General features: G+C 49.4%; 4 protein-coding genes across 4 annotated transcripts in view; 1 reads left to right on the top strand and 3 right to left on the bottom strand.

Moving 5' to 3' along the window:
• Positions 1-3413, top strand: part of chodl (chondrolectin) — an 8884-nt gene extending 5471 nt beyond the window's left edge. Inside the window, 6 exon segments of the mRNA XM_053412174.1 lie at positions 1946-2130; positions 2210-2367; positions 2454-2498; positions 2581-2664; positions 2810-2906; positions 3332-3413. Of these exon segments, the coding sequence (XP_053268149.1) occupies positions 1946-2130; positions 2210-2367; positions 2454-2498; positions 2581-2664; positions 2810-2906; positions 3332-3413 (651 nt within the window).
• Positions 3414-5282: 1869 nt separating this feature from the next.
• Positions 5283-7886, bottom strand: LOC128425540 (endothelial zinc finger protein induced by tumor necrosis factor alpha). Its single transcript, XM_053412173.1, has 3 exons — positions 7679-7886; positions 6797-7093; positions 5283-6559 (listed from the first exon to the last, which is right to left on the bottom strand). The coding sequence occupies exons 1-3, from the start codon at positions 7884-7886 to the stop codon at positions 5283-5285; spliced, it is 1782 nt and encodes a 593-aa protein (XP_053268148.1).
• On the bottom strand, positions 7127-9859 carry LOC128425539 (cilia- and flagella-associated protein 251). The gene is made up of 3 exons (XM_053412172.1): positions 9839-9859; positions 8404-9264; positions 7127-7886 (listed from the first exon to the last, which is right to left on the bottom strand). The coding sequence occupies exons 1-2, from the start codon at positions 9857-9859 to the stop codon at positions 8488-8490; spliced, it is 798 nt and encodes a 265-aa protein (XP_053268147.1). The 3' UTR covers positions 7127-7886; positions 8404-8487.
• Positions 9860-10557: 698 nt separating this feature from the next.
• Positions 10558-16783, bottom strand: part of ptprma (protein tyrosine phosphatase receptor type Ma) — a 63444-nt gene continuing 57218 nt past the window's right edge. The window contains exons 29-37 of the mRNA XM_053412171.1: positions 16225-16379; positions 15987-16122; positions 15735-15884; positions 15470-15643; positions 14673-14804; positions 13756-13881; positions 12375-12538; positions 12014-12149; positions 10558-11726 (exon numbers count right to left, since the gene is read on the bottom strand). Coding sequence (XP_053268146.1) covers positions 11673-11726; positions 12014-12149; positions 12375-12538; positions 13756-13881; positions 14673-14804; positions 15470-15643; positions 15735-15884; positions 15987-16122; positions 16225-16379 — 1227 coding nt within the window. The 3' untranslated portion in view covers positions 10558-11672. The remainder of the gene's footprint in view (positions 11727-12013; positions 12150-12374; positions 12539-13755; positions 13882-14672; positions 14805-15469; positions 15644-15734; positions 15885-15986; positions 16123-16224; positions 16380-16783) is intronic.

Here is a 16783-nt window from a genome sequence, read left to right as displayed (position 1 = left end):
TCACCTCCTGCTCCCATCTGCTCCTCACCTCCTCCTCCCACCTCCTCATCTCATCTGCTCCTCACCGCCTCCTCCCATCTGCTCCTCACCTCCTCCTCCCACCTCCTCCTCCCATCTGCTCCTCACCTCCTCCTCCCATCTGCTCCTCACCTCCTCCTCCCATCTGCTCCTCACCTCCTCCTCCCATCTGCTCCTCACCACCTCCTCCCATCTGCTCCTCACCTCCTCCTCCCATCTGCTCCTCACCTCCTCCTCCCATCTGCTCCTCACCTCCTCCTCCCATCTGCTCCTCACCTTCTCCTCCTATCTGCTCCTCACCTCCTCCTCCCACCTCCTCCTCCCATCTGCTCCTCTCCTCCTCCTCCCATCTGCTCCTCACCTCCTCCTCCCATCTGCTCCTCACCTCCTCCTCCTATCTGCTCCTCACCTCCTCCTCCCACCTCCTCCTCCCATCTGCTCCTCACCTCCTCCTCCCACCTCCTCCTCCCATCTGCTCCTCACCTCCTCCTCCCATCTGCTCCTCACCTCCTCCTCCCATCTGCTCCTCACCTCCTCCTCCTATCTGCTCCTCACCTCCTCCTCCCACCTCCTCCTCCAATCTGCTCCTCTCCTCCTCCTCCCATCTGCTCCTCACCGCCTCCTCCCATCTGCTCCTGCACCTCCTCCTCCCATCTGCTCCTCACCTCATCTCATCTGCTCCTCACCTCCTCCTCCCATCTGCTCCTCACCTCCTCCTCCTATCTGCTCCTCACCTCCTCCTCCCATCTGCTCCTCACCTCCTCCTCCCATCTGCTCCTCACCTCCTCCTCCCATCTGCTCCTCACCTCCTGCTCCCATCTGCTCCTGCACCTCCTCCTCCCATCTGCTCCTCACCTCATCTCATCTGCTCCTCACCTCCTCCTCCCATCTGCTCCTCACCTCCTCCTCCCATCTGCTCCTCACCTCCTCCTCCTATCTGCTCCTCACCTCCTCCTCCCATCTGCTCCTCACCTCCTCCTCCCATCTGCTCCTCACCTCCTCCTCCCATCTGCTCCTCACCTCCTCCTCCCATCTGCTCCTCACCTCCTCCTCCTATCTGCTCCTCACCTCCTCCTCCCATCTGCTCCTCACCGCCTCCTCCCATCTGCTCCTGCACCTCCTCCTCCCATCTGCTCCTCACCTCATCTCATCTGCTCCTCACCTCCTCCTCCCATCTGCTCCTCACCTCCTCCTCCCATCTGCTCCTCACCTCCTCCTCCTATCTGCTCCTCACCTCCTCCTCCCATCTGCTCCTCACCTCCTCCTCCCATCTGCTCCTCACCTCCTCCTCCCATCTGCTCCTCACCTCCTCCTCCCATCTGCTCCTCACCTCCTGCTCCCATCTGCTCCTGCACCTCCTCCTCCCATCTGCTCCTCACCTCCTCATCTCATCTCCTCCTCTGCCTCCTCATCTCATCTCCTCCTCTGCCTCCTCATCTCATCTCCTCCTGCACCTCCTCCTCCCATCTGCTCCTCACCTCCTCCTCCCATCTGCTCCTGCACCTCCTCCTCCCATCTGCTCCTCACCTCCTCCTCACCTCCTCCTCCCATCTGCTCCTCTGCCTCCTCATCTCATCTCCTCCTGCACATCCTCCTCCCATCTGCTCCTCACCTCCTCCTCCCATCTGCTCCGGCACCTCCTCCTCCCATCTGCTCCTCACCTCCCATCTGCTCCTGCACCTCCTCCTCCGTGTTCTCCTCTCATCCCCTCCTCATCTCCTCCTCCATCTTCTCCTACATCTCCTCCTTCCACCTTCTCCACCCCCTCCTCTCGTCCCTTCCTCTGTATCCTCCTCATCTCCTCCTCCATCTTCTCCTACATTTCTCCTTCCACCGTCTCCACCCCCTCCTCTCGTCCCCTCCTCTGTCTCCTCCTCCTTCCACCGTCTCCATCCCCTCCTCTCATGTCCCGCCTCTTCGTCTCCAGGAGCTTCGTTCAGGAGCAGGAGGAGGAGCAGGAGGAGGTGCAGGAGGAGGAGGTATAGCCGACGGGGACTTCTGGATCGGTCTCACTCGAGTGGACCGAGTGGATCCGGCTCGTCCTGACCTCGGTCCCTTCACTTCCTGTCCACAGCTCTACCTGTGGACCGACGGTAGCTCCGCCTCTTTCAGGTGATTTAAAACCCAGCGTCCAATCACATCGAGCAACAGGAAAACTACCGATGACGTAATAACCCTGATGATGTCATAGGAACTGGTATTTTGACGAGCCGTCCTGTGGGGGGGAGGCCTGCGTCGTCATGTACCATCAGCCAACTGCACTTCCTGGTCTGGGCGGGGCTTATCTCTACCAATGGAACGACGACCGCTGCAACATGAAACACAACTTCATCTGCAAATACCGAGCAGGTACCATCAGCCAATCAGCTCGCGTCTCTGAGGAACTCAGGTTTGCTGGCTTCGTTCTTTTTCTTCTCGTTGGTTCTTTCTTTCAGAACGTGAGGACGCGATTGGCCACACGCCTGGAGGCCGGAGCACAGGTGAGCAGGAACCTCAGTGACACATCCTCTGTGACGCCCCCTTCAGGTCAAAGTGTATAACAACAGTGTGTTGGGTCCTCAGAGGCGCCAGCAGGTGGAGGTGTGGCTAACCCGCCTGCGGGCAGCGAGGAGGTTCGGCCTCAGGTGACCACGGCCGCAGCTTCAGGTATGAACATGTAAACCTGAAGTGCTCCTGATTGGTTCAGGGTCCTGACCTCTGACCTCTGACGGGCTGCAGCTGCAGATCTGTGATGTCATCGTTAAGGATCAGCGATGTCACGTGGTCATATGTTCTCTCTCCATCTCTTCAGGAATGTTACTGGTCTACGTCATCATTCCCACAATCCCCCTGCTGCTGCTCATCCTGGTGGCTTCTGGGACATGTTGTTTTCAGATGTTGAGCAGAAGGTAAAACTACATTTCCCAGCAGCCTCTTTTGCTCCTGCTGAGGAGGCAGAGTGTGTGTGTGTGTGTGTGTGTGTGTGTGTGTAGCCTAGTCATTGATTCTAAAGTCTCTAACGAGCCGTCTCGTTAACAGATGATTTACAGCTGGCTCCTTGGGACCTGGCCTCAGAACAGCTGACTCCAGATCTTCTCCTGAATCAGCTGTTCTGTTCTCCAGGTTCTGACCGGGTCACTTCCTGTTTCACTGCTCAGAACCAGGATGTTTCCAGGAGAACATCATCTCAGTCTTTTCTCCTGGAACTCGTGACGAGCAGATTCCTCAGATCAGTTTCCAGGAATTAAAATCTGAAAATCAGAAGTTGATCATGAAAAAAAATTCTATTGAAAATAATGTGGGCTGGATGATGATGTCATCTGTCTCCCTGCAGTGAGCCCCGCACAAAGAGCGCCACGGACCAATCACACCTGTGGATCTCCAGAGCGCCCAAGGCCGACAGCATGGTGGTCTGAAGCTCCGCCCCCTGACATCACAGCATGCTGCTGGCCGAGCGATGACATCACCTGACAGCTTAGCCAATAATCGTGCTCGTTTCCAGTGGTTGTATCATGTTAATCCCGCCCCCTCATGCTTAATTAAACATGTTAATGAGCATTTGATCTAAGCATGGGGGGGGGGGGGAGATAAAACAAACTTGTACAGTTTTCTGAGGCTATGTAGCATTAGCAGGTAGCATATTTGACTTGTTCTCCATCTTTTACCAGGCTTAATGCTAACATGCTAATTAACAGTAAATACAGGGATGTGACCTGAAGGTGGTGCCAGAGGAGCACACGTCCAACTATACAGACTTCTACAGGATGTCAGAGCGCCCCCTACTGGACACACTTTGACTCCAATGAACCGACATGTGTGTGATCAGGGACGTCCAGCAGGAAGCGTAGTTTAATGTAGCCTAGCATAAAGACTGGAACAAGCTAGCTTCATCTCATAATGCAGATTGTTTTTAATCTGAATTAATGTAATGATACATAGACAGGTTTGTTTTCTGTAATGTAACTAAACTGATGTAACTCAGCTGTTGATGAACCAGTTCTTACACGTCTGACCTGTGATGACATCATCCTCTCAAATCAGCGTTAACGTCTCCTGACGAACAAAAACAAATCTCGTCAGACTTTGATTTGATTCTGTGGTTTTACACGTTCCATTAGTCCAGTGTAGCGGTTAGCGTTAGCCCTCTCGTTAACGTAGAGCTGGTAATCAGGAAGTGCTGAACAACCTCAGGACTGACGGACTCAGCTCAGAGAGAAACCCTGATCCTGACCCTGATCCTGACCCTAACGCTGACCCTGATCCTAACCCTGACCCTGATCCTGATCCTGACCCTGATCCTGACCCTGATCCTGACCCCGATCCTGACCCTGATCCTGATCCTAACGCTGACCCTGATCCTGACCCTGATCCTAACCCTGACCCTGATCCTAACGCTGACCCTGATCCTAACGCTGACCCTGATCCTGACCCTGATCCTAACGCTGACCCTGATCCTGACCCTGACCCTGATCCTAACCCTGACGCTGACCCTGATCCTAACCCTGATCCTAACCCTGACGCTGACCCTGATCCTGACCCTGATCCTGACCCTGATCCTAACGCTGACCCTGATCCTGACCCTGATCCTAACCCTGACGCTGACCCTGATCCTGACCCCGATCCTGATCCTGACCCTCATCCTGACCCTGATCCTGACCCTTCAAACTCCGTTGAATTAAACCAGAAACTAGATCAATCAGAAAATGAACAAGATTTTCAATCAATCAAATTCAGTCACAAAATATTTGTATCGCCCATATTCACCAATCACAATCCGTCTCATAGGGCTGTTTATAGAAACGCCTCAGCTCAGAGTGACTCCCCAACCCCCCCCCCCTCTGTACGTGGGTGTGTGTGTGTGTGTGTTTGTTGTGAGTCTTCAACTCGTCGGTTTGTGACATCATCAATAAAAACGTTTCTGTGACTCAGTTTGTTATGTTATTTAAAGTTCTGTGAAAGATGAACTGAAGGAAGGAAAGTTTTCTGAATCACGTTTAATTCTGAATCAATCATAACTAATCAATCACTGATCATCAGATCAGGCTCAGGTTCATCAGAGTCACGACAGAATTTACTATCAACACAAAGTCACTTCCTCTGAACGTGCGTCGGCTCGAGGTTAGAGGTCCAGAGGTCAGAGGTCAAGAGGTCAGGAAGCAACGAGCTCCTGAACGACCTCCGTCTCAATCTCGTCAGTCACCTCAAAGCTTTCAGCCGGAGCGTCCACCACCGTCTCTTCCTGTTTGCACGTCATGTCATCATCAAACAGGATGGGCGGGGCCTCCTCAGAGGGCGGCGGCCCCCCCCACACCGTGCATGCGCTTCCTGTGCTGCTGCAGGTTGCCGCTGCGGTTGAAGCGCGCGCTGCAGAGGCTGCAGGCGAACGGCCGCTCCCCGGTGTGGATGATCACGTGTCTGTCCAGCTGCGAGCGACACTTCTTGTCTTTGCCACAGATGTGACAGATGAAGCTCTGTGGGGGGCGCGCCCCGTTGGCGTGGACCACCTCCCGGTGCCTCTTCAGGTGGCTGAGGCGTCTGAAGCTGCGGCTGCAGAAGTCGCAGGCGTGAGGCCGCAGCTCGCTGTGGATCAACGAGTGGCTCGACAGCAGAGACTTAAACTTGAACATCTTGCTGCAGATGGGACACGGGAACATCTTGGCCTGTGCCGTGCACTTCCTGTACCTGGCAGCATGCGGCGCATTGTTCACTCTGACCTTCAGGTGGACGCGCAGGTGATGCTGCTTCAGGCAGGTGGCGCGTTGGAAGCTGCGCAGACAGACGCCGCAGCGGTGCGGCTTCTCGCTGGTGTGGATGTGGCTGTGAGCAGCGAGGAGAGCTTTGGACTTCAGGCGCTTGCCGCAGACGCTGCAGGCGAAGGGCAGGTCGTACGGGGGGGCCCCCTCTCCTCGCCGCTGCCCAGCGTGGACCAGGATCTTGTGACGTTTGAGCTGGTGCTGTCTGGCAAACTTGCGTCCGCAGGTGTCGCAGAGATGCGGCCGCTCGCCCGTGTGTGTCTGAAAGTGGATGACGAGCTGCGACCTGCATTTGAACTCTTTACCGCACAAGTCGCAGAGCAGCGAGCTGGGCCGCTGAGGCTCCGAGGAGCCCTGCACGTGGACGCTCTTCTTGTGGTGCTCCAGGTCGTTTGTCCTCATGTAGGCTTTGGGGCAGAGGTCGCAGCGGTGAGGTTTGACCCCCGAGTGGACGACCTCATGTGCCTTCAGCCTGGACCTGCAGTTGAAGGTTTTCCCGCAGACAGCACACAGCCAGGCCTGCACCTCGCGCTGCTTCTCCAGCTTGGAGACGCCGTTGGGGTGCAGCCGGGTCAGGTGGTGCTGCAGGTTGTCGCGGCGGTTGAAGCGCAGGTCACAGAGCTGGCAGGCGAACGGCTTCCTGCCCGTGTGGATGAAGGAGTGACGAGCCAGACTCGACTTGTTCTTCATCACTTTGCCGCACACGTCACACATGATGCTCTCCACCTCCAGCTTCACCAAGGGGCCGTGCCGGGACGCCGGGTCCGTCCCCGTGTCCCCGGGGACGGACGGAGCAGGAGCATCGCCCTCTGGGGGACACAAGGGGGGGGGGGGGGGGGGGGGGGGATCAATTATCAACATATTAAAAACATTTTGGGGAAATTGAATCACAAATACTGAGTTTTTCAGGATAATGTAGAAAATAAAAACATGAAATAAAGAATGTTATGAAATAAATAACATTATTAAATCCTATCAAAATTTAACAACCAATTCAATTGATTGACATTTTAGCATAAATTAATAAAACGTGATGGTTCTCTCACCTGCAGGTGGAGTCCAGTTGGGATCACCTGGTTCCTCCACCTCGTCCTCCGGGTCGGTGTCAGGCGGCTCGCGGCGGCGGCGGCGGCGGCGTGGAGGCGGGTTGGGTTTGGCCGAGTCGGAGCTCGGAGGTCTCCTCTGGGTCCTGGACTCGGTGAGATTCGGGGAAAGCCTGATGGCCGGTTTGATGGTTCTGGTGCGCGTTGTGGTGCAGTGCTGCAGCAGCGCCCCCCCGTCGGCTCCGTCAGACCGGACGGAGAAACACTGCAGCAGCATCGCAGGTGAAGCTGCCGGCGAGGCTGCAGACCAATAAACACAAAACTCATCTTCTGCTGACACCTTGTGTCTCAAACACGTTACTGCACGTCTCACAGGCTGCAGCATCATAACTGATTCTGTGACATCACAGGGGCCGGGGCCAAACATGAGCTTGGCCCCGCCCCCTAATCCCCAGCAGCCTTCACTTCATCCAGGGAACTGTCATGGCTGCCGTCTTCTGAGCCGGTTTCCGTTCTTAAACACATTTCGGTCTCATTTTCTCTTTTATCTATAATTTCATAGGATAAAGTTACTTCAAGGATAAAAGTATAAAACTATGTGTGGTTATCCTCCACTAACTCCCCCAGTACATCTCCATCTCTCCCTGTTCTCACACAGTCTGCTTCCTGTTTACATTGACTAGTGATTACAAACTGGATTCTCTTCATTTGAGAGAACGTGATTCATATTTGACACATTAATGATGAATGAGGCTTATTTCACCTGAACACTTCTGCTATTAATCAGAAACGCCAGACCCTCGGGTCCGCCCCCTCCTCATCACTTCCTCCTGACTTTTCACAATAAAACACATGACATGAATCAGAACATGAAGATGTAGTTACACTCGTCTGCCTGCAGGGGGCAGGACACCTCACCTAAATGTCTCATCAGGTCCACCTGGACGCCAGCGTCTCTCCTTGGAGCCGAGTCGCTCTGACATCCCACCTCCCTCGTCTCCTGCTGGGGACTCTCCCACTGACATCCCACCTCCCTCCTCCACTCGCAGAGCTCTTCTCCTCCTCCAGGGGGCGCCACAAGTCCAGACGACATCTTAACAAGCACCATAACACAATCAGAAGACAGGTCAGCGTCATAGATCACCATCAGTGATGCTCAGCTCATCGCCAGCTGGAAAGTCCGCCTCCAAAATGGCAGCGGCTCAGGTGACCTGGTCAGGTGACCTGTCACTGCAGTGTTCTATTTAACCCAGAGGACTCAGTTTCCCATCATGCACTGCGAACAGAGGACTGGTCAATAAGCAACATTCTGCTACAAGTTCCAATCTACACATACAGATCAATAATCAGATGATTGATAACCAATCACATGAGGTTATTTACTGTGGCATTGATGACGTCATTCAGTGATTAGCCTGAACAGACAAGATCCCGCTATAATGAACTTTGATGACGTCAAGGAAAGGTGAGGTGATCGATGATGTTTATGATCATTGATTGATCAGCTGCTTCCTGAAACTCACTCACTAAGGATGCTACACATGCTATCATTAGCATGATGCTAACGTGTTACCGAGGCGGGAAGGATCAGGTGGATGTTTCCGGTTTACCTGAGAGCGGAGCAGCTCGTGCGCACACCGTGACGCAGACTTCACGTCTGAACCGAATCAGACTTAAAAATAAAAACTCCGGTTTCACTTCGGACACCACCGGAACCACAGGCCACACCGGAAGCACTGCTTCTTCTTCGGTGGCTGCTTGCTGCTTCTCATCCGGGTCCGGCGGCTTGACGGTGCCTCCACCGGCCAAAGGACGAACTGCAGGTCGACTGAACGGTCTTCTTCTTCTGTTTCTTCCTCTTCTTCTTCTGTTTCTTCTTCTTCTGTTTCTTCTTCTTCTTCTGTTTCTTCCTCTACTTCTTCTTCTTCTTCTTCTTCTTCTGTTTCTTCTTCTTCGGTTTCTTCTTCTTTTTCTGTTTCTTCTTCTGTTTCTTCCTCTTCCTCTTCTTCTTCTTCTTCTGTTTCTTCTTCTTCGGTTTCTTCTTCTTTTTCTGTTTCTTCTTCTGTTTCTTCCTCTTCCTCTTCTTCTTCTTCTTCTTCTTCTTCTGTTTCTTCTTCTTCTGTTTCTTCTTCTTCTTCTGTTTCTTCTTCTTCTTCTGTTTCTTCCTCTACTTCTTCTTCTTCTTCTTCTTCTGTTTCTTCTTCTTCGGTTTCTTCTTCTTTTTCTGTTTCTTCTTCTTCTTCTGTTTCTTCTTCTTTTTCTTCTTCTTCTGTTTCTTCTTCTTTTTCTGTTTCTTCTTCTTCTTCTGTTTCTTCTTCTTCTGTTTCTTCTTCTTTTTCTGTTTCTTCTTCTTCTTCTGTTTCTTCTTCTTTTTCTTCTTCTTCTGTTTCTTCTTCTTCTTCTGTTTCTTCTTCTTCTGTTTCTTCCTCTTCTTCTGTTTCTTCTTCTTCTTCTTCTTCTGTTTCTTCTTCCTCAGGAGTAGTTGCGGGTCAGCTGATCTAGTGTGTACGTGTGTTTTTGAACTGTTGGGCTTTTATCTGTAGAATCCAGAACAACAGAAGAACCACAGAAGCAACTGAGACAGACGTGTGGTGTAAAATGTTTTATTTCCAAAAAAACTACCCTGAGTTCCCAAACACTCCCCCTAAGACTCTGTTGGATACCCTTCTCATGCTTAACCCCAATCAGAAAGGGAATATTTCCCGTATTTTTAACGCGATGGACGCCATTACTTCAGTCTTCCCACAACAAACAAAACATCTGTGGGAGCAGGACCTGGGGCTCCATTTTGAAGAAGATCAGTGGGACAATATCCTTAGGTTGGTCCACAGCTCTTCTATCTGTGCCCGACACGGGCTGATTCAATGTAAATTAATACACAGGACTTACTACACCAATCATAGACTGTCTAAATTCTATCCCAATGTAGCTGACACTTGTAATAGATGCAACCAGTCCCCTGCCAATCTCATACACATGTTCTGGTCGTGTCCAAACCTTAAAGACCTCTGGTCCAAAATATTCGACACCCTTCAAATTGCTTACCATTTTGTGGCCGACCCCCATCCCCTCCCTGCCCTCTTTGGTATCCCGCACAACTGCATTTTAACGGCTGAGGCTCGACATTCTATGGCCTTTTGCACTCTGATCGCTAGGCGCTTAATTTTGTTGAACTGGAAGCACAGCTTCCCCCCATCCTACACTCGATGGGTTAAGGAAATTCTACACAACTTAAAACTGGAGAAGTTAAGATTCTCCCTCAAGGGCTCTCTGGGGAAATTTGGCCAAATTTGGAACCCCTTGCTGTCCATTATAGACTCATTAGATATTACACCTGAGGAGTCGGATATCTGAGTTCTGCTGACGTACCACTAAATTTTACATTCCCAGAATGTTAGCTTTTCTTTAATTTACTCTCTTTGTTTTTTGTTTTGTCCCTAATCTTTATTTTTGTTTCTTTTTCTCTTTTCTCTTTTTTTTTCTTTTCCCTTTACCTAGAGGCAGATAGGGGTGGGACCTCCTACAGGAAAAGGAGGTGTGGGTGGGTATGCGGGAGGAGGGCTAACGTAAAATGTAAAAAATTTGAAAAATGTGAGCATTGTAAAATATCTATTTCATGTTCTTACTTTGTATCTCTGTTGCTCAATAAAGAAATTAAAAAAAAAAAAAAAAATGTTTTATTTCATATAATAATATCATGATGTAACAATATAGTGCCCAGGGATCCAGTGACTGTTGTATTTTCAGACTCAGACTCTGTGACATGTGTATAGAGATTTTTATTTGGAATATACATAACAACATAAATAATATATTTCATCACAACAAAGTTCTCATCAGCACCAGAGCCACAAACTAACAGGGTTCAACCAACATGAGCCATGTTTAACCAGTTAAACCAGTTAAACCAGCCCAGAGCCACGTGTCAGCAGAGTTGAGTCGTTTCCTGGTGTAGCTGTGGTTCAGCTGCTCGAACGATTAAAATCATGCAACATAATTCTCTCTCTCTCTCTCTCTCTCTCTCTCTCTCTCTCTCTCTCTCTCTCTCTCTCTCTCTCTCTCTCTCTCTCTCTTTCTTTTTGTGCTTCTGGAGAACGACCATGACGACACTGACCACGACTGGAGGAATAAATATTCTTCTTCCTGTTTCCTGTTGATTTATTTACAATATGAACAAACGGCTGCTGACGACTGAGGCGGTCGACATCAAGCACCAACGAAGAAGACACACAACAGGACGGACAAACATCTTCACACAACTTTCCTCTTGAGGAGGTGTGGTCAGAACGAGCCGCTGAGTTTCATCATCGATCAGCTGATCGCTAAGGTTAAAAGTTTATAGTTGAATGTACGGTGTCCCACAGGGCTCAGTTCTCAGTCAACTCTTGCTTCTGAAACACAAACCTCATTTCAGCTGGAACTGAAGAAGAAGAAGAAGCGCTGACGTGTGAGATGATTATTGATTCATTGATCATTTTAGTATCTTATCCAACAATCATGATGCCCTCCACTCATCTTTTATTTTGACAGGACAGGAGGTGATACCAGTGGGTTCAGAAGCTTTTATTTTGAGGGTGCAGTTGTCTGGTTGGGTGTCGGGGGGGTTCGGAATTGATTATCGATCTGATCGATCACAGACTCTGACGTGGTTTTGGTTCATTAACACAACTAAACAATACAAACACAACGACGTGACACAATAAGATCAAACAGAGTGAGTGTGTGTCCATGCTGCACGTCACACTTCAGTCTGACAAGGCAGTGCAAATACATCCTCCTCTTCTTCCTCCTCCTCCTCCTCCTCCTCCTCCTTCAGTCAGTAGTAAACCTCCTTCTCCTCTTCTGGTGAGGGTGAACACGATGAAGATTCTTGTTGAAGTTAAGCAGAGTTGAGATACTCCAGAGCAACTTCATAACAGAATTTATACTGTTCCTGCAGAGGTCATCAGAGGTCAGAGGTCAACACGGGTGAAAAACCATGATGTTTGCAATATTAATAGCAACTTTTATACATAAACGGTTTTAATGAAATCACATTGATTTTGATCAAAATAATAATTTGTATGAATGTATTTATATATTGATCTGAAAAAAGAATAATCCATTTTCAATGATAAGATAAAACAGGACAAGATGAATATATGTGATGATGATGATAATAGTAAGAAGTAAATCAATTCTTGAATATGACTTTTCATAGTGAATAATGTGTGTGTTTACCAGCAGATCCACCATGTTGGGTTTGTTGTTCCTCAGAGTTTTGACTGCGTGAAAGACGTCGACACATCGCTGCTGTCGCAACATCTCACACACGATGCTGATGCTGCAGAAAACTCCGCTGCGGCCGCCGCCATTCCTGCAGGGGGCGCCAGAGAGGAGGGAGGAGTTAACTGTTGTTCCACTTTTCAACACACGATGGAGACAAATCACCACTGATGAAAGATCAGCTCACTTTTACCAACAGTGTTATTCTGTGTGTATCACGGTAGTAGTATTACTAAGAGTACCAGTATTACTACAAGTACCAGCAGTACTACAGTACCAGTGTTAATACAGTGTGAGTGTGTTTCTGTGCTCGTACAGGCAGTGAACCACCGTGCGCCCCTCGCCGCCGTCGTACTCCTCCTGCCATTTGTCCACTTGATGAACCAGTTTGAGGAAGGAGCGCTTGGACACGGGCGTGTCCCGGTACATCGGCCAGCCCAGGAACTGGAACTGCTGCACCATACGGTACCCGTCCTGAGGCTGCACCACACAGGGAGGACAGGGTGGTCAAAACAAAGTCACCCCACAATTCACACGACACAAACTCTAATACGACAGAAAGTGAGGAGGAGGAGAGGAGGAGAGAAAAAAGAAAGTAAGAAGGAATGAGAGGAAGGAACACCAGGGCGGAGAGTGAAACAGAGGAAGAGAGGAGAAAAAGAAGGGAAAACAGGAAAGGGCAGAGAGGAAAAGGAGGAGGTGGAGATGGAAAGAAGAAGGAATGGAAATGATGAAGTAAAGGAGAAGATAAACAGGAAGGAGAAAGTGCTTCAATTAAACGGACGGAAATCTAAGTGTGATCTGCTCCAGCCGGGCGGGTGGGGAGGGGAGTCGAGATCAAGCACAGCCAAAATATTATGAGACACAGGGAGGAGAGGAGGCACAAATCAAACGCATCTAAACTTAAACTCAGCCCGACGGGGAGGTGAAGAGCTTTAAATCAAACACATTCTGATCTAAATCTGGTGAAACAGGACAGAAAATAGAGACAAGGTGAGAGAATCAAACACACACACACACACACATACATATATACACACACACACACATATATACACACACACACACACACTCTCACACACATACATACACACACACACACACATATATACACACACACACACTCTCACACACATACATACACACACACACACACATATACACCACACACACATACATACAGACACACACATACATACATACACACACACAAACACACACACACCACACACAGATACAAACACACACCACACACATACACCACACACACACACTCACACACATATACACCACACACACATACACACACACATACATACACACACACATACATACACACACACACACATATACACCACACACACATACATACACACACACAAACACACCACACACACACATACATACACGCACAAACACACACTCACACATATATACACCACACACACATACATACACACATACAATATACACACACATACACACACACATTAACACCACACATACAATATACACACACACAAACACACTCACAAACAGCTGACACTAGTTAACACAATCGACTGTTAGCAAGTGACACTAATGAGCTGCAGTGAGTAACTGTAGCTAACAACAGCTAAGCTAATGTTGGCCAACTAAACACACAGTGCGGAGCCACAGAGGCCAGGAGGTGGCGCTGCAGTGTAAAACTAACGCACCCTGGCTGTGTTGTAGATCCTGAAGATGCGACTGATGACGTCTTCCTCCAGATCAGCAGAGACAAACTCCACCTGCAGCGAACCCAGACGATGGACACCGTTCTCCGGCCAGTACTGAGGACACAGCTGACACACACACACACACATATCATCAATACTCAATAATCTGTCTGTGTGTGTCTTTTATAGTTATGAGGCCAAGTTTGGTTCGATACCATCACTGTGAGGACATTTTGACGAGTCCTCACAAATTCAATGGACTGACCTGCTGGGTTAGGGACTGACTGTCGTCTATAGAGAGACGTGTGTGAGTGTGTATTGGTTTATATGTGTGTATCAGTGCGTGTGTGTGTGTATATGTGTTTATATGTGTGTATCAGTGCGTGTGTGTGTGTGTATATGTGTTTATATGTGTGTATCAGTGCGTGTGTGTGTGTATATGTGTTTATATGTGTGTATCAGTGCGTGTGTGTGTGTATATGTGTTTATATGTGTGTATCAGTGCGTGTGTGTGTGTATATGTGTTTATATGTGTGTATCAGTGCGTGTGTGTGTGTGTATATGTGTTTATATGTGTGTATCAGTGCGTGTGTGTGTGTATATGTGTTTATATGTGTGTATCAGTGCGTGTGAGTGTGTATATGTGTTTATATGTGTGTATCAGTGCGTGTGAGTGTGTATTGGTTTATATGTGTGTATCAGTGCGTGTGAGTGTGTATATGTGTTTATATGTGTGTATCAGTGCGTGTGAGTGTGTATTGGTTTATATGTGTGTATCAGTGCGTGTGAGTGTGTATATGTGTTTATATGTGTGTATCAGTGCGTGTGAGTGTGTATTGGTTTATATGTGTGTATCAGTGCGTGTGTGTGTGTGTATATGTGTTTATATGTGTGTATCAGTGCGTGTGTGTGTGTACCTGAGCCGGGTCAACGTCGTTCAGCATGACGATGGACGTACAGTGGTAGTCAAGCACCAGGCGCCAGAAGTCTTTCACCGTGTTGGGCAAAGGATGCTGGGTAACGATGAAGGCCGACGGCTGCTTGTAGCTCTGCACAGACACACACCACACACAGTTCAAACAGGAAATGACATCACACAAATAGCGACCACAATGAGTGGATTCTTATTATCTTCTATCAGAGCTTTTAATGTGAAGGGAACTCACATTTCCATCACACACACACACACACTCACACACGCACACACTCACACACACACACACACACACACACACACTCACACACACACTCTCACACACTCACACACACACATTCTGTGGTCAGGTATTTTGTTGGTTTCCATAACGACATAGCTGTTTATTAGTGAAATGGTCGGGTGTGATGTGTAGTGCTGTGGTTTGTGTGTGTGTCTGTGTGTGTGTCTGTCTGTGTGTGTGTGTGTGTGAACCCTCCATTTACTCACGATGCTGACATTGCTGTGTCTCTCTCTTTCACTCAGTGTTTGACACACACACACTCACACACACACTCACACACACACACACACTCACACACACGCTGCTTTTTGTCCAGACTCATATGAGTCACTGTGAACTTTGACCTCTGAAATCGAATCAGTTCATTTTGATTCCAACAGAATTTGAAGGAATCCCCTCGATGTCTTTCTGAGACAAACCACCTGACGGAGACATGATGAAACAGACAGAGTCCTCCACCCTGCAGAGGACGAGCATGTGACAGGTGCGTTACATACGTCCATCAGCGCAGCGTTGATGTAGTTGGAGCTCTCCCCGTCGATGGTGATGAGGAAGGGGAGGCAGCGGTCCGGAGGCAGCACGTCCATGCACCGGTTCTTTTCGTGGTTTCTAGGCAACAGGGCGATGCTGCAGTCCTCCACCCGCAGCGTCGGTGTCACCATGTTCAGAGTCTACACACACACAGACACACACACACACGTCATATTAATCAGGTCATTAAACATCAGTAACTCCACTTAGTGAACATCAGGGATCATTTACCCTGAACTCCTCTTTGATTGGACTGGAGTTTGTCTGAGGATCCAATCGGTTCATCTCATAATAAACCGACCGCAGTTGATTGGCTGGAATCGCTGTGTCGCCGCAGAGACACGCCTCCAAGATGGCGTCATGTATGAAGACATACTGCTCCTGAGGACAGACAGGGGGCACTGTGTTCACACCCCTCCCTCCTGTCAGGTTTGATTGACAGGTTATCCTGAGTGTGTGTGTGTCTGTGTGAGAGTGTGTTACCTCCGTCTGCACCATGTTGACTCTTCGGGCTCTCAGTTCTCTGACACAGTTGTATATGTCGACCACACCCTCTCTCTCAGCCATGTCCAGCATGATGTCAATCACTATGAAACAACCTGTCCGCCCCGCCCCCGCACTGACAGACACACACACACACACACACACACACACACACGTAAAGATGTGTATATGAAGCAGCTTCAGTATCAAAACGTGTGGGACGTTAAAGTGTGTGTACCTGCAGTGAACCACGGTGGGGCCAGAAGTGGGCGGAGTTTTGGCCTTGACACGTCGGATGAATCCCAGCAGGCCAGTGGCGTGAAGTGGTACGCCGTGATCCGGCCAACCGGTGAAGTGAAACTGACGGATCTCCCGGATCTCTGCCACCCCCCTCTGAGAGGGAGAGAGAGAGAGAGAGAGAGAGAGAGAGAGAGAGAGAGAGAGGGAGAGAGAGAGAGAGAGAGAGAGAGAGGGAGAGAGAGAGAGAGAGGGAGAGAGACAGAGAGGGAAGGAGAGAGAGAGAGATGTTTCACAGACCTCAGCAGCAGGGGGCGCCACATCCTGCCATGACACTCAACTGAATGATGACATGTCACCTCCTCAATACACAAAAGTAAAAGGTCAAAGTAAAGGTCATCAGCTGTGTCGATTGTGTGTGTTAGAGTGTGTGGTAGTGTGTGTTAGATTGTGTGTGTTAGAGTGTGTGGTAGTGTGTGTTAAAGTGCCTCAGAGTGTGTGGTAGAGTGTGTTAGATTGTGTGTGTTAGAGTGTGTGGTAGTGTGTGTTAAAGTGCCTCA

Source organism: Pleuronectes platessa, chromosome 20 (genome assembly GCF_947347685.1).
Source record: "Pleuronectes platessa chromosome 20, fPlePla1.1, whole genome shotgun sequence".
Taxonomy (NCBI): Eukaryota; Metazoa; Chordata; class Actinopteri; order Pleuronectiformes; family Pleuronectidae; genus Pleuronectes; species Pleuronectes platessa.
This window is presented reverse-complemented; position numbering and strand designations above follow the sequence as displayed.